This window comes from Macadamia integrifolia, chromosome 10 (genome assembly GCF_013358625.1).
Source record: "Macadamia integrifolia cultivar HAES 741 chromosome 10, SCU_Mint_v3, whole genome shotgun sequence".
Taxonomy (NCBI): domain Eukaryota; kingdom Viridiplantae; phylum Streptophyta; class Magnoliopsida; order Proteales; family Proteaceae; genus Macadamia; species Macadamia integrifolia.
The window spans coordinates 27858953-27885156 of NC_056566.1; the positions used below are offsets into that span (position 1 = coordinate 27858953).

Consider the following 26204-nt stretch of genomic DNA (forward strand, 5'->3'; position numbering starts at 1 on the left):
TATATGGTGTATGACGGTGTACCGACTGTCACTTTAAGATTCTATTTAATTAGGTCATAATGTCCTAACTTTTTATTTGTCCTTAAAGATTCTCAAGCGACGGTTCATGTTTGCTCGCCGCATGAATTTTGATATAACAAAGCTACAGAGACTCGTTAGACTATGGTGTATGACTATGTACTGACTGTCAATTTAAGATTTATTTAAGGAAAAATTACACGATTACCCACTTTTGGATTTCCCTTTACAAAATTACCCACAAAAAGTTTTGGTTAACAAAAATACTCAAAATTGAGTTTGGATTTACAAAACTACCCACCCAAAGTTTCAGTTAACAAAAATACCCAAAATTAAGTTTGGGTTTACAAAATTACCCAAAATAGTGAGTCTTCATCTTTCACATATGATCATGTATTTTTTTATTACTGAAACTTTGTGTGAGTAGTTTTGTAAACCAAAACTCAATTTTGAGTATTTTTGTTAACTTAAACTTTAAGTGGGTAATTTTATAGAGGAAAACCTAATTTTAGGTATTTTTGTTAACTGAAACTTTTGGTGGGTAATTTTGTAAAGGGAAACCCATAAGTGGGTAATCAAGTAATTTTCCCTTTATTATTTAATTAGCTCATAATGTCCCTACATTCATATGACGGTAAAGATTCTCATGCGCGAGTTTCTGTTTGTTGGCGCTTGAACTTGGATATAACAACGCTACACAAAATCATTTAACTATAGTGTATGACAGTGTACCGATTGCCACATTAAGATTCTATTTAATTAGCACATAATGTCACCACTATTCGTTAACGGAGATGTGACAATCCGACGATTGTACATCCACTCGTATTTTCGACAGCCAATCGGACGGTCAGTATTTAGAATTCGTGATATCACGAAACACCACGCGACCGCAGGTTATGTGCCGCATGTCAGGACTACATCAGAATGACAGATTTACCCCTATTTAGTATTGCATTGTTCCAAAGGGCATAAGTTTTAACTCCGATTTAGACACGGTTTGCAGGTACGGATTCAGAACGACGAGAAGAACATCCTTCAAGATAGAAAACTCACATAAAAGTTGCATAAAATATGTTTTAATCCAGAGAACTTTGTTAGTGGTTTTCTCGATTGGAAAAGCATGCAATAGTCTAAACTCCTTCCGAAGGCGTCGTTGGCTGTAGTATTAATAATAATTCCATGGGAGAGTTGGTGTATATCAAGCTCCTAGACAGAGAACCACTTCTCTTAAGAATTTGATTACAAATATAAGAGCAATCAAATGATTTCTTAACAGTCCAAATAAAGTCCACTTTCAAATATTTAGAATAAACCCTATCAACCCACAGAATATCATCCTTAGAAGCAATTCTCAAAATAAGCTTCATGATGGTAACCTCATTAATATCTTTTGCTCTTCTTATATTTAGACCTCCTTATTCATCAAAAGGTAAACACACTCTTTCCCAACTAATGGAATGGATGAAAAACTTGTGTCATCAATACCTTTCCATAGAAAAGCAAATATAAGGTATTCAATCTTTTTTTGTTAATTAAAGAGCAGAGAATGAAGAAAATACCAGACCAGTAAATGAATGATGCTTGCACAGCTCTAACAAGGACTTGTCAACAGGCAGATCTATGGGCTTTCAGTTGTGAACTTCTTGGCTTCTTTATTTATTAGGGGCCATGCAGGCAAGCCTATTGTGAGACTAGAGAAGAATCCTAATTTTTATTCCTAAGTTAAAAGAAGAACAAATTAATTGCTTTTGGAAATAAATGAGTACAGATATTCATTTTGACCTATAACTTTCCTCAGCTCAATTGAGGATGGAATCTAATCTGAGCAAATTTCCCTATAAAAATCTGAAGTTCATGCCAAGCCTTACAAATTTTTACAGTTAAGAAAATTTTGAAGAGAGAAATTTGAAGTTGATACTAATTAATTGTGAAACCAATCTTTTGATCTGTTGCACTGTTTGTGAACTGCATAATACATAGTTCACTCATAGCACTAGGGACATATTAAGCACCCATTTGACAAAACTCGTGGGAAGTTAATAATCCTGAGGAAATTGGAGTGAAAATAAGGTGTTCTAGGTTAAGATACTCATCTAGTTAGGATCTTCAACCTGTCTATGTGGGGCTGATACCAAGTCAACAGGCAAAGGATAAGGATGCTTCAAACTTCCAGCTGGAGTTGCCCATTGATGGCCCCTTCCAACGAGCATCAAAGCTCAAGTCCCCGCTTGAGAAGAGAAACTCCACCAAGTACTTTCTACTTTTCGCAACCATGTTCGGTACTTCCTAACAGAGGATAAAGGTGGTAGCAGGTAGTGGATTGGGCAGCTATCTGTTCTAACTTTGATTTCACTTCCAACTTTGGCCATGGCATGGCATGGCAGTCTTATCAGCAGTGAGAGGTATCAAGCAAGCCACCAGTTCTATGACCGAAGGTAAAATATCTATAATCCATTTATCTTTCTTTTCTTCCTTTCTGGAACAGATGAGACATATGAGATTGATATAGAGCAACTCAATTTACATTATCAGACCCTTTTCAAAATTAGTATTTGGGATTTCACAAGAATATAAGTGAAAGTACCCCTTCCTTAGCATCACTCAACCATCACCAAGCAAAGAAGTCTATGCCCTATGGCTGATAAATACAACTGTCCACTTGTTTTACTAGAAGGATCATGGACTAGAACCTCTAGTGGGGCCTCAACCTTCCACATTTACCTGCATAATGCATAGATTGGTTATATATACTTAGTTTTGCTGACTAGTCAGCCCAAAGTCACAAAATTTCCTTATAAGCACCAATGTGAACATGCCAAGTGGCAGAGTTGGAATGGGGTACAAGAAACAGAAAGAAACAAATGTGAGTTTAGAAAGAGACCAATGTAATAAAAGAAACCAAAACTAACTTTGCACTTGGGGAAGCAATAAAATCTCTAATGTTGCTCCTATTATCACTCTACTTTCATATTTTCTCTGTTCTTTATTTTGAGTAGGCATCTTAATCTGTTTGACTCTTTTCCTGATATGCACATGCAATTGTTTGGATATCAATGGTCATATTGATAGGTTTGTTCATTGTTCAAGGATTTGGAACTCTCCAATTATTTGTGTTTGGTTCACCTTCATCCGTGGCATTGGTCTCTACAACTTCATCAAGCATGACCTTACTGAAGTAAAGGCCATTAACCCTAAATACATCATAGGTTGCTTCAGAAGAAACAAGGACTGGTGGATTTCACTTAGTGGTATCGTACTAGATATAACAGGTCGGTTTTCTAATTATAACTTCGCTTGATTGTTAGCTGTAATCCCTTTGTCATCAATTCAAATTCTTACTTTCCAACTCTGTGACAGTACTGAAGATTTTATGCAGGAACTGAAGCATTGTTTGCCGATGTTGGACACTTCACAGTTGTGAAAGAGCAAAGACTGGATCATAAAGTAGTTTTCCACAAAAAAATCTAAAGTTCAAGCCAATGCCCGATACGGATTGCCCGATATCAAAACCAAAACCATGCATATGAACCAACCACATCATTTCTTAAACATCCAACCATCAGATTTTTCAAATCACCACCCTTCCACATGGAAACATACACAAGCCATGCTGATATAATTCAGGATGAGATATTTTTCCCTTTTATTTTAAACCAGTAGAAATGCATCAAGCTATATCCCTGGGGTTACAGCATTTATCATGTAGTTTTCCTTCATTAATCATCCAATTCAAAGATCAAACTTTATGCCAAAGTGTATGAAATCGGCTTTTCAAAGCAGAACTTACCTGCCTGTGAACAACTCCAGAAGAATGAGAAAGCATTCCAGAAAAGCAAAGCAAGACAATTTATAGTCTCCAAGCCAAACCATGGAATCATGGTGCAACCACAATCACGAATTTAATCTCAAGTCTCAACTTTACTAGCAAATTGACCCGTAGTTGTTCCATTCACCAAAATCAAAACTCTTAGCAAAAAATTAGAGATCAGAATTAGTAGCTAAACTAAAATTAAATTATGTTCCAAAATATCGAATTGTTTTAAGTTTCTTCTCTGGAATATACGATATAAACGAACAAACAAAAGAACAGGATGGAAGGACTACATTACTGAGGATATTTGGATTGATGATGAGAGTGAGAGGACTGTTGTTGAAGAGAAGAAAGGTGACGAGGTAGAGAAAGAGCTAGAAATGGTAGCACAAAAAGCGCTAATTTCGGGAAGAGGGTATTGATAAATTCTGCTTATAAATTCTTGAGGAGAAATTTGAAACAAAGTTACAAGGTGTCTCATATCCCTTCTAAGCGTCTACCGTAAGTAGGAATGATGTATGAGTGCAATGAAGAATTACAAGTAGGGAGGGAGTCTACCAATATGGTCTCAACAGAAGAAGCTAAGGCCAACTGAAATAACAGTTTTCCTCTGTTTGGAGAATCTTAATTTAAGTTGAGCAAGAAGGAAGAAGCAATTTGGAACAGAGGTGAATTATATGGCAACACTGGATCAATCTGTACATGGAACAGTGTCTTATCAAATAGGTGAACACAACACCTTCACATCTCACATTAGCATCTTATACTTTGTATCCACTCTTTGGTATAGCTGAACTGATAACTTAGATTTAGACTATTTGTTCTCTTTTTCTAATAAAAATAAAAGAAAATATTCTATTCATATCCCAAAATTCTGTCTAGCCAGAATTTACAGAATTTTTTTTTTATAGGTAATGTCAACTTCATTGCAAAGGAAAGGAAAAAACTGTACATATACTGAAAAGGAAGCCCTCTAATTCCATAAAGGACAGACCCAACAATGGATTGGAGGATCCTTAGACCAAAAGTGTTGGCCACCAAAAGGAAACAAGGAATTCCCATGAGACATGCCCCAAGGGAACCCTATAGATTGATCTCAGTTAAAGTCCAAGAAGCTAAGAGGAGACCCACCAAGAACAAGCACCCACCCAAATCCCTACCTCTGAGATTAAATTGGGTGTACACCCTCCCCCCGCCCCCAAAACGCCAGTTTCTTTATTCTGCCATGGCCAGCTTCACATTGCAAGGGTCTACATACGGTCCTTCGAGTTCTTACAATGAGCACCTACAGATCCAAATCCATAACGAAACAGCAGAGGAAGAAAGAGAGATAAGAGTTACCTCCAGGAACCTCCAACTCCAGCCACCATCCCCGCCCAGCAAACCTCAACACTCCCCCTTCCCTGATCTCTCCCTCTGCTCTTCCTCACACTGTTAGGAAGAAGGCCAAAGTAGTAGCAGGTGAAGGCCATATACAATAAAAACTGTGATTTCATAGGATCAAGCAGTGGCAGCTCGTTTGCAGCTAATTTTGGAAGGCTTATTGAAGGATTTAGGCGAACCAATCTATAAGAGAAACGTAGTTTCTTAAGAGTCTTCTTTCATACCCAACTGAAATCTTGTGATTTTGTTACAGAATGAAGAAGTTACACTGATTTCTGTAAAGTTGCGCAGAAATGGAGGAAAATGGAAATGGAAGAGTCTGAGAAGTTTGGCGCAAGTTGAAGGAGCTCTTTTCCATTATTATTCTGCTTATATTTAAGAAGAGTTCAGGTTGTCCTTGTCACGACTATCGGGTCGCAAATCGCACTCAAAAATTCGCTAAAACGAGTGAGTTATCACAAAGATACCCTTTCAGGAATTCTATACTTCCATATATATCGTATCATCAGATGTGCGGCTGATCACCAGCCACGACAAAAGATTCTAAATCCGTGGAAGATATTAATAACCGCATCGTCACGGGTTCATTTGACGTTAAATATTATTACGCGAGGATTTTGTTGGCGTGGCGCATAAATTTCGATATAACAACGCTATACAGAATCGTAAATCTCGGTGTATGATGATGTACAGACTGCCACATTAAGATTCTATTTAATTAGCTGATAGTGTCCCTACTTTCGTGTGATGTTAAATATTCTCATGCGAGAATTTCTGTTAGCTCGCGCTTGAGCTTCGATATAACAACGCTACACAGAATTGTTTATCTATGGTGTATGACGGTGTACTGACTACCACTTTAAGATTCTATTTAATTAACTTATAATGTCCCCACTTCTGTATGACGTTAAAGATTTCTTATGCGAGGGTTTCTGCTAGCTTGGCCCATGAACTTCGATATAGCAACGATATACAGAATCGTTTATCTATGGTGTATGACAGCTTATTGAGTGCCACTTTAAGATTCTATTTAATTAGCTCATAATGTCCCTCCTTTCGTATTACATTAAATATTCTCATAAATGGGTTCGAGACTTGAACTTCGATATAACAACGCCACACAAAATCATTCAACTATGGTGTATGACGGTGTACAGATTGGAACTTTAAGATTCTATTTAATTAGCTAATAAATGTCTGACAGCATTCGTTGACGGAGATGTAACAATCTGACGATTGTAAATCCACTCGGACGGTCAATATTTGAGTCGTTATATCATGATACGTCACGGTGCAGTATAGTTACGGGCCGCATGTCACGAAATCGATTAAAATGACATATCTACCCCTATTTACTAGTACATTTTTCCCTAGGGTATAACCTTCTCGTTTTAACTCCGATTTGAACGCTGTTTACATCTACGGACTCAGAACGACTCTGAAGATGGAAAATGCATATAAAAGTTGCATAAAATATGTTTTAATTTAGAGAAACTTTGTTGGTGATTTTGTCGATTTGTGCCCTCATGAGAAAGCATGCAATAGTCTAAACTTCTTCTAGAGGCTTAGTTGGCATTAGTATTCATCGTAATTATCATGGGAGCATTGGCATAGTTCAGGCTCCCAGATGGAGAACCACTTCTCTTAGGATGTGTTTGGTTGCAAGGAATATTTAAGGGAAAGGGAAGTGAAATTCTCATACTTAAAAAAGAAACTTTTATAATATTACTTTCTATGATCCCATGTGATTGTATAAATTATTGGCTAAAAGTAACAGTGCTTAAGCGTTCGAGACTTGTAAACACCACATTTTAATCTCAATCGTTGATTTGATAATATTAAATCTCTACCATTGAAGATGTAAAATCATTCAACCTGCTACCGAGTTTTCCAAGCCGTCAACGTCCTCTTCTTCTTCTGGCCACCGCCCACCATCTCCGCCGCCCCGCAACCCTGTTCTTTCTTTTGCAGAAACGAAGAAGCAGCCATAATGCATCCAGAATGCCGACGAAGTTGTTGATTCTTAACGAGTTCTTGTTGTCCTCAGAGCTGCTCCATATGATGCAAGCTCGGGTTTGCAACATTAGCCTCCCGGAAAAAAAAAAAAAAAAAAAAAAAATCTGATAAGCCTTCCCTTTTCCTCTCCCACAACAGGTATTTTGCTAGATACCCAGCACTCGGAGCTGTCACTACAACCTACCACTGGGTTGTACCTTCTCTATTGTCTCAGTCACTGCCTCAGCCATGGCCCGAGACCATTGAAGGTGGAATTGCAGAGAACCTTCTTTGTCATCGTCCTTGTTAGGGAATCTTAAACCGAGCCTTCTCATCCTTGTGGCAATGTTCCTCTTTCCTTCTTCGTCTTTCTGCAGATCCTCCTCTGGGGATCACAACGTTGCCTTCGCAGTTAACCCACACAGTTAAAACTGAAAATGTTTAAGAAACTGAAGTAAATTTGGCAGCCCCATCCCCCTCTGTTCCTTCCCTCAACCTCCACCCCCCCCCCCCTTTTGCTCCCTCATACTTGCTCCTACAACTCGCTTCGGTTAGGAACGGTAGATCCCTTGCCGCTACTACTCCCCACAAACCCACCCCTGCGGTAACAAAGGTGATGAATTGCGGCAAACCCACAAGGAGTTCTTTGTTATCCTTTATGGGTTCATCCAACCCAACGTCGAGAGACAATTGATGTCTAAGCAGCTAAGAAAGGGCGGCAACATGGTCCAACTTACAGAGGGAGAGGGAGAGAGAGACTTCAGAGGAGGTGGGTCGATATTAGAAGAGGTGGAGACAGTTGCGGACGGGTTGAGCAAGTAATCGGTTAATGCAGTCTAAAAAAGGAAGGTTAAGATTAGTTTAGAAGTAGATTAAAGGTTGAGATTAATTGCGGTGTTCAGAAGTTGGCAACGCTTAAGGTTGCTACCATTCACCCATAAATTATTACATTTCTTAACCATAATGATGTTTTTTTTTTTTTATATATAAATATCTATAGATATATATAGCAAAGGGTTTTGGATGCAAAGTAAAATGAAATTTAATAACCAAATATGGAATGATTTGAAGTTAATGATATAGTCATAACCATAGTTAGCAAATTCGGATTCGGGAATTATTCGGGTAGGGAATTATTCAGAATAATTCGATTGATTAATTTAAGGATTCGGTCAAAAAAGCGGACAAAATAAAAATCGGATTCGGATTCGAGAATTATTCGATTAAAAAAATAAAAGTCGGGCAAAAAATTCGGATATTATTTTTATATTTTATTGTATATTTTTTATTTATCAAGTTATTAACTTGATTTGTATACTTAGAAAGAGCAAATTACTTTATACAATAAAATAAAAAACTATAAAAAAAATTATCATTGAGCGATGGAAGCAATGGTTATTGTAATCCAATTTCTACTCATGAAATAGATTAGGCCCAAAAGAGTGAAAGCAAGATTACAACTACAATAAAACAAATAAATAAATTGACCACAAAAAAATTTTACTATCATTTTGCTTGGGTTCACAAGACCCATATTGCACTAAGACGCACTAATTTTTCAAAATTAAAGCAACAATATAAAAGAAGGTTGATTGATACAGCAATATGAATCTGTCCTGGTCCCTTGGAACCTCAAATTATCCATCAAGGCTTGATATCTCCCCTATCTTAGGATGAACTGATGAAGTTATGAGAAGAAATGAAACAAAGAGTATATTCGTACGATTGTTACAGAAGAATTAGGTGGAGAAAAAAGATGGGAAGAAGGAGGCGGAAATTTGTGGGAGAAGAAGATGAAAAAAAACTATTTCAGTGGTGGGTACCGTGGGTTTCATATATGACTTTTTTTTTTTTTTTTTTTTTTTTTTTTTTAAATACTGTTTAAGTGTACCGAATAATTCGGTTCGGCCTGAATTATTCATGTTTTAAATTCAAATTAGTAAAAAGCACGTTTTTTACCGAATTTTATTTTTAATTTGGATTCGGTCCAAATTTTTTATTTAATTCGGAAAAATTTGGTTCGGCCGAATAATTTGCGAATTATTCGGCCGAATTGATAACTAGGGTCATAACGGATAATAATTACAAATATTTCTTTTTATAAGTATAAAAAATTCACTTCCCTTCCCTTTAATTCCCTTTGCAACCAAATGAAGCCTTAAGAATTTTAGTCCAAATATAAGAGCAATCAGATAGTTTCTTTACTGTCCAAATAAAGTCCACTTTCAAATATCTAGAATAAATCCAATCAACCCACATAATATTATCCTTAAGAACAGTTCTCCAAATAACCTTAATGATTGAAGCCTCATTAATATCTTTCACTCTTCTTAAATGACCTCCTTATTCATCAAAAAGTACACACACTCTTTCCTGGCTAGAGGAATGAAAAAACTTCTTATTATCAATGCCTTTCCATTACAAAACAAACACAAGGGATTGAATCTTTTTTATTATGGTGTTGGGAATGAAGAAAATATTAGACTAGTAAATTAACGATGCTTGCATTACAGTTCTAACAAGGACTATTGTGTCATGTAAGATGTCTTGTATTCTGTCACAATTTAATCCAGGGAGTACTCTGTTGGTGTACGATGACTCATTTACTGAGAGAAATTTTGTACTTACTGATATTAAGGTTTTTCACTATATATTTGTAGCGAGGTTTACTTTCTCCATAAGAAATGTTGAGCAGTGTGAGGATGATGGATGTAACCCTATTTTTCATTGACAATGAAGCAAGATCTCATCTCACCGAGGACGTAGGCAATCTTGCGAACCTCGTAAATCTGTGTGTTGCTTATTCTTGTTTTTCCATTATTTTTTACATCGTTTTTTGGGTTGTGTTTCTATATATTCTATAGGGAGATCTTTGGACTTTCTGTTGTGAACTTGTTGGCTTCTTTATCATGGAACTTGTAGAAAGCCTATTGTGAAATTAGAGCAGGACCCTGATTTTTATTCTTAAGTTGACAGAAGAACAAATTTATTGCTTTTGGAAATAGTCTCAATGACTATATATAGATATTCATTCTGACCTATAACTTTACTCAGCTGACTGAGGATGGAATCTAATCTGAGAAAATATCCCTAGAAAAAAAATCTGAAGTCCATGTTAGTCCTCACAAATTTCTACAGTAAAAAAAATTTGAAGAGCAAATTTTGAAATTGATACTAATTAATTGTGAAACCAATCTTTCAATCTACTGCACTGTTTGTGAACTGCATAATATATAGTTAACTCATAGAATTAGGGACATATTAAGAACCCATTTGACATAACCTGTGGGAAGTTAATAATCCTGAGGAAATTTGAGTGAAAAAAATGGTTTTCTAGGTGAAGATACTCACTCATCTAAGATCTTCAACCTGTCTATGTATCAATGTGGTTTTACTAGAAGGCAACTTCTATCTAAAGATGTGGAAAAGAGATATGAAAGTAACTTAGACTTGGAACTTAATTGTTGAATGCCTAGAAATATAAGGTGCTTTCATCACATAAGCATAAATTCGATGCATTATGAAGTTCTCACATTAATGTGTTTGCGTTTATTCATTTTGTGATATAGACAGTGTGAATTGTCAATAGGAAAAATTTAGTTTATTTACTCATGGCACATAAATTTTTTGGTACATGCTAACAAATTTCCGTTTACCATTAAGAATTTGAAAGAAAATGCGCGGCACGTTGCCTTTCGGTATGTAGGGTACATTTTAAAATATTGCAAAGCATCAAGCTGTTAGATCACATGTACAACTCCTTAGCCACATGCATTCTATCATGGTAAACAGGTGCAGCATACGCCGTGCTGTCCGGATTTCTGATTATAAATAGATATAGAAACAAGAAGAGGGTAATAGGTTTCAATATAGCAGCATCTCATATGTTGCTAGAGACCCTGGAAGTGGACTTCAGATGAAGATAGTTCTACTGCAACAACCTTATTGGACCTTTGCTCACATTATAATTAAGAGAAAAGAGAAGCTCCTTCTAATAAGAAGAGTTGCAGGTACTAAACTCTTGTAATTTCTAGGTATTCTTTCTTTGTTTGTTACAATCCAGTAGATTAAGGGCATTGGTTACTGTCATTTCCATCACTTTCTTTTCCTTTATAGACAATTAAATCTAGTATATATCACTAATTTCACCATAGCTTCTGACTCTCTAAATGGTGTTATTAAATTAAAAATAGGGATCCCTTAAAGAAACATCTTGATTGATCAAAAACTAGTTTGGATCGAAAGAGACAAAGAACTTTAATGTGGAGGCCACAAATAGCAACACAAACCAAGAAAGATCAATGTGCTCCTGAGATGGTCCCCTCCCCCTCACCTTGAACAGAAACTCAGAATTGTAGAATCCCTAATTCTTTCTGCATAAATTTTCTATCTTCCTTTACAGAACTTCCAATAAGCTCAACATTCCACTCATCCTCACCAGTGGGAAGGTTACTCAATCCATTTGAATATAGTAAAATGTTAACAAAGCCCGAGATTGGGGGAGATTTAATACTGCAAATCATGCAGTGTTGAGCCCCTAAAATAGTGGTCCCAGATTCTAGGGTTAAGGAAAAAAACCCTAACCCTAGAAACCCAGATGTAACTTTGGTCAACTATGGCTAATCTTCTACTTAGGAGGATAGATGCACAAATGAGCATGTTTGGTCATTGGTGCGAGTGATCCATAACCTCCCCTTTGATTAGCCCTAGAAAGACAAAGGAAGAGGATGAAAGGAAAGGAGAGATAGATGGGGATGGGTGATACATGACGTGGTTTCACACAACCAGAACTTCTAGTTTATGTTTCTAGTACTTACACCTCTCCTTTCAATGCTTATATAGACTCAAAAGAAAGAATGAGAAGAGATAAAAGAAAAGGGAAGGAAGAAAGAGGGGTTTGAGTAAAACCCTAATCAATAATAGGATTGAATAAAACCCTAATCATCTAGTACACCACTATTCATATTAGATCTAAACTGAAAATGTCTCAAAGGTTTCCAATTTCGCGATCTTGTCCAAGTTTTCTCTGGTATCTTACGCGCAGATTTTCTTTACCTCTGTGGGTAAAACATAGTGTGAATTGTTCAGGTACTGAACTTTCATTTTTGCCATCTACATCTGAACTATGCTTGAGGTTTAAACTTAAATCAACATCGAATTCGAGTTAAAACAACTAGGGAAGCTTGCAGAATACTGCGTATAAATCATAAACTAGGTCAAATAACAAAATTAAAACCCTTTTCACTCTTAATCCGCCGATATCAGAGAAGATACAACTGCGCGCAGCTGGTTTATCCTTGTTACAGAACTCCCTCAATTCTGAAACATGATTTGATTAAGGAAGAAGAAAGTACAAAGACTAGTTCTGAAAGTAATCAGACCTAATCTGTAAGCTCATCACTAGTAAATCAATAATCAAAACAGACATCTATAATCTTATATAGATAATAACACTCTTATGAAGAAAAAAAACCTAGATTATGATCATGATCATCTTCATTTCTTTCCAAAATCTTAAAATGGCCTAGACATAGAGCCATTACTCTTGTCAAACACATTGAACTTAAGAGGTGAAGAACCCATAGGTTGTTTCCTAGATTGGTCACTCATTAAGATGTTTGGTGCATCTTTGTCTTCTATATTACCAGCCTTGTTCTGATTAGCTTTCTCACCTTCTAATTCCCTAAATCTATGCAAATACCTTTTTAAGGGTTCAGCATAATCATCAAACCCTAGTGTTCCAAGAGCCCAACAAATGTCGTCTCCATTAACGGTCTTCCGCTTCTCCTTGTGACACTTGTCAGATGCTTCACCAGTAACAAAACTTATGAACTCAGAGACACATTCTTGCATGGTTTCTTTAGCTTCTTTTGAGATCTTCGCATTAGGTGGAAGGATTTGCTTCATTATCCTGCCAACATTAGCTATTGGAAGAAGGCGATCTTGCTCCTTAATGCAACCATCATCACCTGAGGTGTTGCTTGCAGAGGCACCACCACCACCACTACCACCACCAACCATGTATCTGTTACCTTCTGAATCAGGGCTATCAACCATTTCTCTTTGAACAAGATCAAATTTTGATCCTTGTTTCAAACACAGACACGCGTCGATGCCCCTCTTTGCCTTGAAGCTCTAACTCACTATATAGAGATTAGCATTGAGTACTAGGTGTATATACATGTACACATGAGTGTATTTTTCTCATGTATATGGTAAAGGGTTTTGGATACAAGCTAGCAATTCTTGATGCCAAGAAGGTTAATGCCATTGTTTAGACCTTGGTGGGTCACTCCTATAGCTAGCTAGGCCCCTCTTGTATACAACTAAGGATCTTGAAAAGCTTGAGAGGTTGAGGTGGGTTTAGTACAAACCTTTCACTATCAAAAGCATCCCTAAAGATAAAGACTGATCAGATTATGTCATTTACAGTTCAACTGGTCCCCCTCTTCCTATACCTCTCCTTCTATCCAACTCTTCTAACAAGGCTTGTTCATCAACCAATACACAAACACAACTCTCACCTTCAAGTCTTTAATCTTATCAATGCTTCCAATTAGTCTAATCTTAAATATGGTTTAAACAATGTTTTAATTAAAGGAGTGGATGATGTAGATGCACGTGTGCATGTGATACTGTGGATCCAGCCAAACTATACCTTAAAAAACTACTAATTTTGGCAAGCCAGGACATTAGTGTTGGATTACCTATTACTTGGCTTTTGTTTAAAAGTAGTGCTTTCCAATCAAATCACATACTTAAAATGGGGAGATGTGATCACTAAGTACAAAGATAAAACAAATTTTCTTTCTTAATTACAGATTTAATTTTTTTGATTTTGTGATTGCATCCCGGATATCCGGGCCTCGTCGATGAATGAAAAATCTAAATCCTACTATAATACACCTTAAGGTAGCTTTCTTGCTTGTGATCTCTAGACACTAGGTGTAAGCACATGGGTGATAATTAAGATTAGGGAGATCTTAATTAATTATCTTCTATGGGAGTGTTTAAACTCTATCCTTGAAAGACCCATGAATCAATCACTATCTTTCAATAGTTACATATGAAATCATCTCTCTTAATAGTAATTTATGTCGATAATTATTCGTCATACTGATGTAGGAAAGTGTTAATGGGATGCTTCTAGTTGTTGAATCAAAGATTACAATCTCATAAACCGACAAACACATGATTGTGACAAAGATGGATTAAGGATTTATTCGATATAGGAAAACTAATATGAGATTTGGTATGACTTGAAACAATCTTAAGAGATTATTCAGTCGATTGGAACTTTGTGTAGTTGACTATATATATATATATATATATATATCCCTTAAAAACTATATCCCTTAAAAGCTAGGATCTTCTAGCTTCTTGTCCAAATTAATATCTACTTGACCATAATTTCAAAAAAAAATTTAGTAACAGTATTTATCACCCTTATTTTTAAGTGTAAATGATCAAGAACCGAGTTTTCCCACACCAATGGTCAAGGGGAATGGGTTCAATTAGGGTATCACACAACACTAGGGGGTAGTTTTGACCGTTCATAAATAGGAAGCAAAGATGGTTGAACTTAATTTCCCTTCTTGTGTGGTGAAGGAAAACTTTCTCCAACGAATCAAAATACTAAGTACTGCCATTTATGGAAGATTAGAGCAATTACAAGCACTAGTGTTCCAAAATATTTTGCAACACATATTATGAGTAAAACCAATTTAGAAGTGAAGGGTGGTGGGTGGTGGGTGGTGGGTAGTGGGTAGTGGGTGGTGATGGTAGAGGCGGAGGCGTAAGAGTGAGGGTGGGGGGGGGGGGGGTTTGAGGTGGCAGTAGGGTGGGGGCAAGGGCTCAAGCGCAATGGGGAGGTGGTGGGGTCGAGAGCTGGGTGGGGCAAGGCAAGGGAGTCGATGAGGGGTCGCAGTGGGAGTCAGGAGACACAGAACTAGGGAGGGTTTTTCATTTAGATAAATATATTTAACGGTAGTTTATTTACTGTTGTTGATTAATTTACCTTCAGTGGCGGTTGATAAACCCTTAGTAATAGATTTTAACGTGTCAAAATCATCTGCAGTGAGGCAGTGAGGCAGTGAAATGCTCACACATGGTAGCTAATACCGCCAGAATTCTATATTTGCAACACAATTAGCGGAGGATTTCCGACAGAAAAGAAAACCACTGCTAAATGATATAGTGGCAATTATGTGGCCTTACCAAAGAAAACCCTAGCACATAATAATCAGGTCCCACAAACCAAACAACTAAGGCACCGTTTGATAATGTTTCTACTGTTTCTGTGTCTAGAAACAATAGAAATGGCTTTTCTCATTTTCAGAAACAAAAACGGATTTTTAAGTATTTGATAAGCCTATTTCTCGAAACGTTTTTTGCAGACATAATGCCACTAAAAACCCCAATAGTATCTTCAAATGCCCAAAAGGGAGAGAGGGTTCGGTTGCCTCTTTTTAGGTTTAAATAGTTGAAAGATTTATCAAGCACAACAGCCTTTTTCTTCACTCAAATTCGTTTCTAGAAACGACGAAACAAGTTGGCCTTGTTTTGTCAAAGTCGTTTCTAGAATTGTAAATAGGCATAAATTTTGATTTATGTTTCTAGAAACGGGTGAAGCAAAACAACTTTATCAAAGCTTTTTAAATTGTTTCTCTGTTTCTGGGAACAAGAAAACACAGAAATGGAACGTTGTCAAACGATGCCTAAGTGAGACCCAAGCAAGGCCTAGGACCATATATATAATGATCTGATTTCATTCTTTTGCCCAAGCTAGTAAAAAGTCATGAATTACTACCAAGGGTGAACTTCTAGCTTAGGGGCAGACAGCTAGGTAGTTGGGCTAGTCGGATGCTAGGTTGGACCCTCCTACACCCCACTTTTCTTGATATAGAAGTTATTAGGTTAGTAGTTCATAATAAATGTGGCTCAGTGGCCCCTCTTAAATCCCTTGTCTAGCCCCTTGTGGGTCCCCTATTTGCCCTAGTGTGGATCTTGCATCCAAGAAAAAAAAAAAATACAAAGTGAATTTGATTGGACCAAGCTGGTCCGGCCATTATCAATCTTTCCAACTCCTAAATCCCACTGGTTAACCATCCTCAGAATTCGGAGTGGACCAATTTTGGGACAAAAGAACTTCCAATCATCACTATGTAAAGTGGTGTTTAGCGGCACTTCATGACCATCTGGGTCACTATTATAACTCAAGATTCTTCTTTTACTTATTCTTCGACAAACTTACTTTGTTTAGGAATAAATCCCATTCCACTTTTATTTAAAAATTATAAAAAAAAAAAGATAAGAAAAAAAAAATCTCCAAAGATGTATTTGGAGGCTAAAGGTGTTTAAGAGAAAGATCATTTTCGTAGTTGTCTAACTTTAGATTGCTAGCCCAAGTTTAAATGATTGTGTAGCTACTTAATTGATGGGTTAACATTGAATCAAGTCCATAATGAGTATTAGTCTAAGTATAAACAAATGGAAATAAGCCAAAGTAGAAGAAGAACAAACAATAGAAAAGACATACTAATGGGCATAATTTATCGTCGGTTTGAACTTTGAATATTGATTAAGGTTATTTAAAATAGAGAGAGAGAGTTCTCTCATTAATGAAGAACGACGAAACGATTTCATATATAAGGGGAAGAATAGTCATATCGTGCAAGGAGGAAAGAGATCATGAAGTGAGGTAAGAGTGTCAATCGATCGATTTGGTTTGGTTTTGATTTAGTTTTATCAGTTTCAATATAAGAATACATGAATCCAAAACAATAAATGAAGAATCGGTTTCAATTTATTATCAGGTTTGGTTTGATTTACCATGTGTGTGTATATATATATATGGGGGAAAACAATTTTATGTTTTATGGGTTTTGGCTCGTTTTGGTCTTTTAGATTTGTTTTGGTTTGAATTAATTTAAACCGATTTGATTTGGTTTTGCGGGTTCGGACTAGGGTTTGCCAACCCTAGAGAGAGGGAATGAAAGAAAATATTTGCCTTAAAAATAAAAGTTAAGTTAGTTTCGATTGTGTACCTTGTGTTGGCTAATAGGCTCCATTTATATTATAATAATACAAATCATAAATAGTAAAGACACCTTCTCATTGACCCATCTAGGTTTTGGACTATATGAGGGAACCTTAAACAGTAATCTTATTTAAAAAATGAGCCAAGTGGTACAGGCACTTAACATTAGTGAAAGAGACGTGGAGAAAATCCCTATAGTGGGGTTAAGGATCTTAATTAAGAAAATATTAGATTCTTAAATCCCTCCTCGTCCTTTAGAGGCCACTCATTTCGTTGAGAATATGAGGTTCCCCTTCTCGTGCTGATCAATTGCGAATCTGATCTGATCTATATATATTTGAATCTAAGGAAATGGCACATTGGGGCTTGGACCAATGCCACCAAAAAAATTTAGTTTGAAAGGAATAGATTGCCATTCTTAGTGCTTTAATCTAATTTTCTTTTTTTAATATTTTCTTATCCCACATGGTAAGTAGGTCTTAGGGGAAAGTCTAACTTGCTTTGGGGTACATTTCTGTTTTCTTTACTTTGGATTCTTGTGATTTTTTTATCTATCAATGAACCCTTTGAAATTGAATATCACCATTGGAGTTCAGAGAAGAACAAACTAAGAACTAGGAAAGGAACTCCAATTAGAAAATAAAATATAAATAAAATATTGAAGGAATAGTTTCCATTCAGATTTTTATGCGAGAACAAACATATGAAAGGGATTTGAATAGAAAAGGATCAAGTTTTCCTTAGGTGAGGGTATCATTGGGTTTGGAATTTGGATTGAGGTCTCGGAACAATGAAGGGTATTTTGGACTTTTGAGATATAAGAGAGTAATGATCACCTTGGATTTGTGAGTCTACGGTGAAAGGTGAAAGAGAACTTTACCCAATAAAAAGAAATCACTCAAAAAGTTGTTTTCAGTGCCAATTCCTCCCACCTCCCACCTCCCACCTCCCACCTCCCACCTCCCACCTCCCACCTCCAAACACCCTTTTCTTTTCTTTTTTTTTAAGGTAAAAGAATGTTACATGATCATGTAGATTCTGCACCTAGACACATGAACACGCGACCAAGCAATGATCTCTTACCTTTGAGATATCTTGAGAAGTAAGAATGACTCGACATAAAAGAAAATTAAAAGTCATATGTCAAGGAGAAGTGTATGTAAGAAGATATAGAAGCCTCAGGATGTCTCCAGACCATTATTTGTCTGAAGAAACCACCTATCGGGCATTTCTGGACAGATGTAACCCTTTGGATAAGCATTATGGATGTCTCTAAACTATTCTCTATCACATGAGGCGGGCGGTATTTTTGGATGCTCCTACGTCTGAGTGCAAGGGCCACTCAATCAAGCAACGTTCTTTTTCCCTTATTTTGCCTTAGGAACATAAAACAAAGAGCAAGTTTCGTATGGAAATAATTCGCACACAAACATCTTATTTTTCCCACATGCTAAATTATTTTTTATTGTTTTCAAAACTTGTTTTTATTACATATTAAGAAGAATCTCTTTAACAAAAATTTAGAATTGTCATATAGCAAGTTAGATAGGGGTTGAAATTTTGCAAATAGGTTGGTACAACACTACAGGGGTCCTTACTTACATGTTAAATTTTAAATCAATTTAAGTTTGATAAGTGACAAAACAAGAAATGAGAAAATATAAAAACACCAAGAGGATGCATAATTATTTATTAAAAATAAAAAAATAATGCATTCTTATTAACTTACATGGATCCCCCCATTAAGGAGATTTTATCCTAAATGCCATGTGAGAAACTTTTTCCCATTTTGAAAAAAGTTTCTCAAAAAAGTATCCAGAACAAGCACATCCAGATGTTATATCTTTGTCTTAGCTTTTCACTTTCTTAAATAAGAAAAAGAAACCATAAAAGCAGAGACTGCCTTCCCTTTGAATTCCAGGCAGATCTGCTCAAAATCCATTATGTTTGCTGCCACTTTCCAGAGTAGGGTTTACCCATTACAACAAATGATTTTTTTTTTTTTTTATCAAAAAGATTGAACTTCTTGAATCTTGACTTTTAAGAGAGAGAGAGAGAGTCTTTTGGCCATTGAGAGCAACCAAAAGAAAAAAACCTTGAACATTGTTGTTCTTTGATCAACCAGAGAGACCACAGAGCTGGGTAAGGGAACAGAAAAAAAAACACTTCTCAATGTCAAAATCTGAATCATATTTGAATGGGAGAGAAAAAAAAAATTATATGAGCTAGATGGATAGAAAAAAGATCAATTTAATAGATGAAATAACTGGATCTATAAAAAAAAAGGCAATTATCTTCAATCGGGTGGTTTTTTGTTGAGACTCCATCAACAAAGCAACGGTTCCGAGCTGCAATTGTGGGTAGGAATCTGCCTGTGAGATCAATGGGTATTTAGAAGAAAGTATCGTAATTTCACCAAAAAAAAAAAAATAGTTCATATAGGGTTCACATTTCCAAAACAGGTGATAAAAAAAATTGAGAAAAACTACACAGTGACATTATCAGCAATCTTTTTCAATATAGGATAAGGGAAAAGGCAAGCATGTCCAGTTTGTGTTTGCCTCTTTTTTTTCTTTCTATTTCTAATGAAAAGACCCTTACCTTCCTCACCTCCCATATGTTTGTTGCCCGTCAATTCACCTAAAGCAAAATTACATACCCATACCTTAAATTACATACCCATACCTTTCCCATAGGATAATTCTAGTTGCTTGTGAGCAATATACTCTTCAATAAATTATCCATCAATCCTATTGATGATAGATCTACAAACTCATCAAGCTCCTGAGAATTTTACGCGATCTCCCTTCTTATCTTGGCCTTGATCTTTTTTGCATACTTGCCAGCCCAAACTTTGTGAATTCCCTGTGTAAGAATTTTCTATCCCCAAAAAAAAATTATCATGAGATAAAAGGAAAGAATAGAAAATAAAATTATAATTTTTTTTAAATAGACGTCCAGCAATGCAAATCTATAAATCTATGCATCCCAACGTATGTTTATTTTCACAATTTCTCTTTTCTATGTTTATTTTCACAATTTCTCCTTTCTTTGTTTTGACACTTGATAGAGGCTGAAACTTGAAACAAAAGTAAGATAGAGGAGACCTACTTCTCACCAAAATTTGGGCCCCACCTGACCTACCAAGTTATAGATTCTGTGGCCTTTTAGTGGATAACTTAAGTATGCATTAACCCATAATACATCTCAATTCTCAAGAGATTGCATCAACACTTCAACTAATTACCATTTTTAAGACAATACAACAGTCCCCTATGTTTTCTTCTGTTCCTCTATACAACCCAAAAAGAAAAAAGATCCTGCATCACATGAGGGTAAAGTTGGTGCAAGTATTGGGTGGCACAGCTGCTATACAAAAATGGCCATTCATTATCACTTTTCTTCTCTATCCTTTCACCAGTCCATGATCGGCCAAAGCTGTCCACATATACATCCTCCTTAACCAGGGTCCCAAAACCCTTGACAAAATGCTGAGATTAAGTAAATGGAGTTAATTGCCTCTTGCCGTGCAGCGTGCCTTGTCAAAGATAGGATTTCCTACTAGTTCTTTAGCCGAAGGCCGTCGTACTGGATCTGGATCTACCATTACCTGAATAGTGAAGCAATAAAAATTATATACATAATCAAAATGCCAATCGAAAAGGACATATAGTAGATTGCACTATTGCAACATGTTGATCACAGGTTCAAAACTTGGAAATAACCTCTCCTACGAAGTAGGGGGTTAAGTCTGCATACACAATGCCCCCTCCCAGACCTCACTGTAGTGAGAGCCTTGTGCACTGGGTATGATCTTTTTTTTTAATCAGAATGCGAATTGAAAGGACATATAGTAGATTGTGCGTGAGAGACAGTGAGAGTGATTGAAGAAAAAGAAAGAAATCAGCTCTGAAGTCTTTATTCAGAATGCTTGTTCACCATGGTATTGGTAGTCTGTATTTATAATTTTCTTCGACAAATAAAAGGATAACAAAAGGCCACACTGCCAAGCATCAGGGATAATGGATCAAGATATGAGACAAAAGTCCAACCAAATGAGAGGGGAAATCATAGAAAACATGGGCAGTGAAGGTGGGCTGCTTGTCCCCAAGTACAAATCCAGTTAGCTGATCCACAAAAGCTATTAAAAAAATAACATTGGAACCTCAGAAGTGTAAGCAATGCTAATGTCAATTGGATTTGGTTTCTTACCCTGAGTAAGTTCTGAAATTGAAGAGAGTGGCCTGGAAGCAGCGGGATTTTTCCCTCCCGAAGATTTAAAAACTGAGGCCCTGATCCTGGCAACGGGGATCCTTTGATAAGCTCATAAAAGGCAGCTCCCAAGGAGAAGATATCAACCTTATCAAGATGTTCATACATGTCATTCAGGATCTCTGGGGGCATGTAACGTGCATCACCTTCTTCAATTGGAAGGCTCCCATCGATGAGAGTTGCACAACCAAAATCACCAAGCTTGTAAACACCATTCTTGACATAAATATTATCAGGTTTTACATCTAAGTGAGCTATTCCTCGTTCATGTATGAATTGCAGTCCCTTGGCAATCTGTAGAAAACTTTATATTATATCAGGCAGAAATAAAGTGAAAAACATGAAATATCATAAAACAAGAAGTCACTGAATACAAATTTAATACATTTTTTTTTTGGTAGAAATGTAGAATACAAATTTAATGTATCACAACAAGACTAATGGTCAATTTTATCTGCTGCTAGCAGCCAATAGATGTATCATCCCACATATTCATACGTACCCGACTGTCCATTACCCAAAACCTTGATGCTAGAACTAGATCTATATAACATAGATATAAACCTCATAGAAGTTAGACCAAGTGCCACAGCAATTGAGAGGGGGTAGAAAAGCAGGATATCCAGTATTAGAAGAGGAGGAAGAGCAAAGGCAAGTGAACCTGATGCATAGCTACCAAGACATCTCCTTCTGTGAATAGTGGAGAAGATTCACAGACGGATAGGCTGTGGTCACAAAGCTCCATCTGGATGTAGAGTTGCTCATTCTCAAACCAAGAATTGTAATACCCCACAATGTTTTCATGAGATCCTACAAAACGAATTGGCAACTCCAGTTAAGAAAATTTCTGCCAAAAGATATGGAGCAGAAAATAGGATTGAGACTCATTGCATACCTAAAGCTGCCAGAGCTTGAACTTCCATCAATGCTTGCCTCCTACAATTGTAACAACATGAGAAACTCACTATTACAATTCATGCTTGGGTATCTGACAAGAAGAGGAAATTTACCTCTCAGTATCCTGGTGCAACTGCCTTATGCTATGTTTTACTGCATACATGCAACCATCAATTCTCTTCAATACCTTGAAAACACGACTGAAGTTTCCACAGCCAATTTGCTGGAAAGAGAAACAGGCCAGTAATCACAATATGAAGGCAAAGCAATTCCCTGAAACCGAGTGTGTGTGTGTGTGTGTGTGTGTCTGTGTGAGAGAGAGAGAGAGAGAGAGAGAGAAGAAAAAGAAGGGAAACTATGGCACCGTTTGACAACGTTCCGTTTCTTTCGTTTCTACGTTTTCTTGTTCTCAGAAATGGAGAAACAGCCTAAAAAGCGTTTGATAAACATAAATCAAAATTTATGCCTATTTACAATTCTAGAAACGACTTCAACGAAACAAGTCCATCATTTCTAGAAACGAATTTGAGAGAAAAAAAAAAAAGGCTGTTGTGCCCGATAAATCTCAAAACTATTTAAACCTAAAAAGAGGCAACCAAACCCTCTCTCCCTTTTGGTCATCCAATGATACTATTGGGTTTTTTAGTGGCATTATGTCTGCAAAAAAAGTTTCGACAAACAGGTTTATCAAACCCCAAAAAATCCGTTTTTGTTTCCAGAAACAAGAAACAGGTTTATCAAACGGTGCCTATGATTAATCGATCAGAAACACTCTCTCTCTCAATGTTCAGTGAATTCAGACACTACCTCAATTTCATGGAAATCTGCACGATAGCGAGAAAGCCCATCTCTACCAACAGCCGAGGGGAAAAAACCTGCATATCAGATACAGTACATAAGATAAAGTTATAGTTGAAATTTTTTGTCAGTTACATTGTTTCTTTATAAAATAAGTAACAAGAGGAATAGTTTCCAGGATGCATCACAAAACAAGCACAGAGTTCCTGCAGCTGTCTACAGAATTTTCTGATTATTTTAAAAATGGTATGAGTAATGTTCAGTATTTCGAATATCAAGTGAGAAACACGTGAAAACAAGAAGGGACAATAAGTCAACAACTACAATGTCTGGAAGATTTCAATCAAGTCTAGAAATCAGGATGGTAAATACGCAGGTGGCCAGCACATTGAAAATGCAAGCACATGTTATATCGATTTAAGAAACCGAAGACAAACCGAACCAAACCGCACCGAAACCGAAACCAAGCCAAAACCGGAATTTCCTTATTGGTTCGGTTTCGGTTTCGGTTTCAACTTTGCTAATCAGTAACTCCTAAGCATAAAAATCAATAACTCAAGTGTCAGTTCATTCAGTTTGTTTGATTTCAGCAAGAAAGTGGGTGCATAATCAAACAAACAATATTCTTGGCAAGAGTAAAAAAATGTTACGAGAAAATTGTAAAGAAAAGCTAGCAACTAATGAGATCCTTTGTCTAAGCCATAAAGAATAACAGATTGTCCAAACCATAAAGAATAACAGACTCAATTTATACCTGTTGATTTTGATCTCCGGCTTCCAAGGGGATCTAGATCCGTTTCAGAAGATTCCTTTAAATACGGATTCCTGATGCAAGGCGGAGGCATAACTCGACAACGTAGAGCCACAGCAGATTGCGGAACATAATTATGTTTCTTCTCTGGTGGATCTGTAAATGACTTTTCAGTCTTAAGTTCGTCTGAGCAAATAGCATCTGATGCAATATCCGTGACTAGTGGGAGACAAGGCAAGTCGGAATTGATTTGGTTGACGTAGAAACCCTCTGAGGAAAAAGATATCCATCTCAACAATTGAAAAAATTATTCGAATCCTTTGAGAATATAGAGCACAAACAAAAGGGAGATTATTAAGTTGGGAAAATATAGATAACACTAATAATTTCCAAATACTTCTCACTGTAATTGCCATAGTTAAAACCAACAATAAAAGGATATAAGGTATTATCATAATGTTCAAAATCATAAAACATCCACAAACTTATTACAAATGGGTTCTATCATTTCTTCATTTCTGTTTGTTGTCATTATAAATAGACTACTATATATGAGTTAATATTAGCTGTAGTTAATTTTCTGCCACCCACCATTATATGCTAGCAAGATGTTAGATTTTGAAAAACAATTCAAAACCTTAACTGGAGACAGCAAGCCATAGCTAGAATGTAGCCCTTGGTAAAACTAGGAAGCTCGCAGACAGGATTGCAGCTTCCTATTGATGAAGCTCTTTTTCTTCCTTCACAAACAGTCTATGGTAACACAATAAATACCACAGAAAAATACTAGCTTGGTCATAAGTCACGAGGATGTACTACTGAGAGTCTGAAAGATCAATAGCGTGAAATCTAAAGGTGGACCAAAGCGTCTAATCTAGAAACCTAGATGACTGCAACACCAATTCCGACATGCAATCCAATTCCCATATACCATTCTAAGCAGGCACTACCAAGCCAGTCCTACTAACATTTCTATTTCAACTAAGACAGTTCGATCTGACTAAAGCAACTCAATGGGACATGCTCCCGCTGGTAGGTCAGAAGGTTGGAGAACTGAAACTCGGCATTAGAAGCTTTAGAATATTTCTACTTCAAGAATGCCACATACCCTAGAAGCACAAAAGATAAAACCAAGCTCCTAGAGAAAGCAATCTTACCCAGCCTCTGCTTTTTGCTCTTAGCCGTTTTTAACTTCTCCGGAGATTTGGGGCAGGGGATGTTTTCCTGCGAGACCGAACAAAATAGAAAATTTTCAACACTAGGGATTTCAGAAATCAAACAAAAGAGAGGCTTCCAGTTGCCATCAAGAGCATCAGAGGTGAGACCACCTTGTTAACATCCAAAGTATTGGAGATTTGTTGCCCATCTGGGGTTATGTAATCAGGGGTGCTGTACTCATCCGATTACAAGAGAACAATATTAAAAATGGTCACGGATTAGGAGCAGAAAAATAGAAATAAAACCCAATGATTGATTGACAACAAAGGATGGGAAGTAGCAGTACCAGAAGAAATCCTGGCTCAGAATGAAGTCTTTGTCATTCTCATCGATGTTGAGGTTGAGGTCGAGGTCGAGGTCGACGTTTTCTTCGAGGGGACACGAAGAGTAATGATGATGATGATGATGCTGTTGCTCCTGCTCCTTTACTTCTTCGAGCTGCTCAGATTCGGTGACCGTCCGGAGATGGAAGCGAGAGAAGAGGTTGGACGAAGATGAGATGTGTTGATTGTGTGGAAGCAAAGGCATTGCTAGAGTAGCACCCTCCATTCGATCTCTCTCCCTTCGGCTCCTCTTTAGGGTTTTCCCCTTCATCACCTCCACTTCTCCACTGTCCACTCTCCTTCCCCGGCACTCTTCGCTTCCCCTCTATTAACAGGTCAGCAACCACTGACGATACATATATAAAGAGAGAGAGAGAGAGAGAGAGAGAGAGAGAGATGGAGAGACTGATAAGACTCCTCGTTCAAATTGCGCGGTTCTTACATTCTTCAAAGCGAAAACACATTTCAGGTCCATATTCTGAATATAGACCCACACTGAAAACTACTGATTTTAAATCTTCCATAATGATTACCAAAAAAAAAAATCTTCCATGATGAGAAATAATCAAAGTAGATATAATAAGAGGAAATTTTACCCCATCCAAAAAAAAAAAAAGGAAATTGCATAGATCTATTAGATAATAATCTACTTTGTTTTCTAATTATTTAAATTATTTTTTCAATTTTCTACCCTCA

The 26204-nt window shown here is 36.7% G+C and overlaps 2 protein-coding genes and 1 long non-coding RNA gene across 3 annotated transcripts; all 3 read right to left on the reverse strand.

Annotated features, from left to right (window-relative positions):
- Window positions 1-1937: 1937 nt before the first annotated feature.
- On the reverse strand, window positions 1938-5601 carry LOC122091258. Its single transcript, XR_006143888.1, has 2 exons — window positions 5174-5601; window positions 1938-2742 (listed from the first exon to the last, which is right to left on the reverse strand). It is a non-coding gene; the product is annotated as an uncharacterized LOC122091258 (long non-coding RNA).
- A 6885-nt stretch (window positions 5602-12486) lies between these two features.
- On the reverse strand, window positions 12487-13323 carry LOC122090518 (nuclear transcription factor Y subunit B-1-like). The gene has a single exon (XM_042660140.1). The coding sequence runs from the start codon at window positions 13265-13267 to the stop codon at window positions 12725-12727; it is 543 nt and encodes a 180-aa protein (XP_042516074.1). The 5' UTR covers window positions 13268-13323; the 3' UTR covers window positions 12487-12724.
- A 7091-nt stretch (window positions 13324-20414) lies between these two features.
- LOC122090921 (wee1-like protein kinase) lies at window positions 20415-25994 on the reverse strand. Its single transcript, XM_042660687.1, has 10 exons — window positions 25472-25994; window positions 25296-25356; window positions 25125-25191; window positions 23971-24237; window positions 23226-23293; window positions 22532-22641; window positions 22417-22457; window positions 22183-22331; window positions 21462-21815; window positions 20415-20859 (listed from the first exon to the last, which is right to left on the reverse strand). Exons 1-10 carry the CDS (start codon window positions 25777-25779, stop codon window positions 20761-20763), a joined length of 1524 nt encoding a protein of 507 aa, XP_042516621.1. The 5' UTR covers window positions 25780-25994; the 3' UTR covers window positions 20415-20760.
- Window positions 25995-26204: the final 210 nt, after the last annotated feature.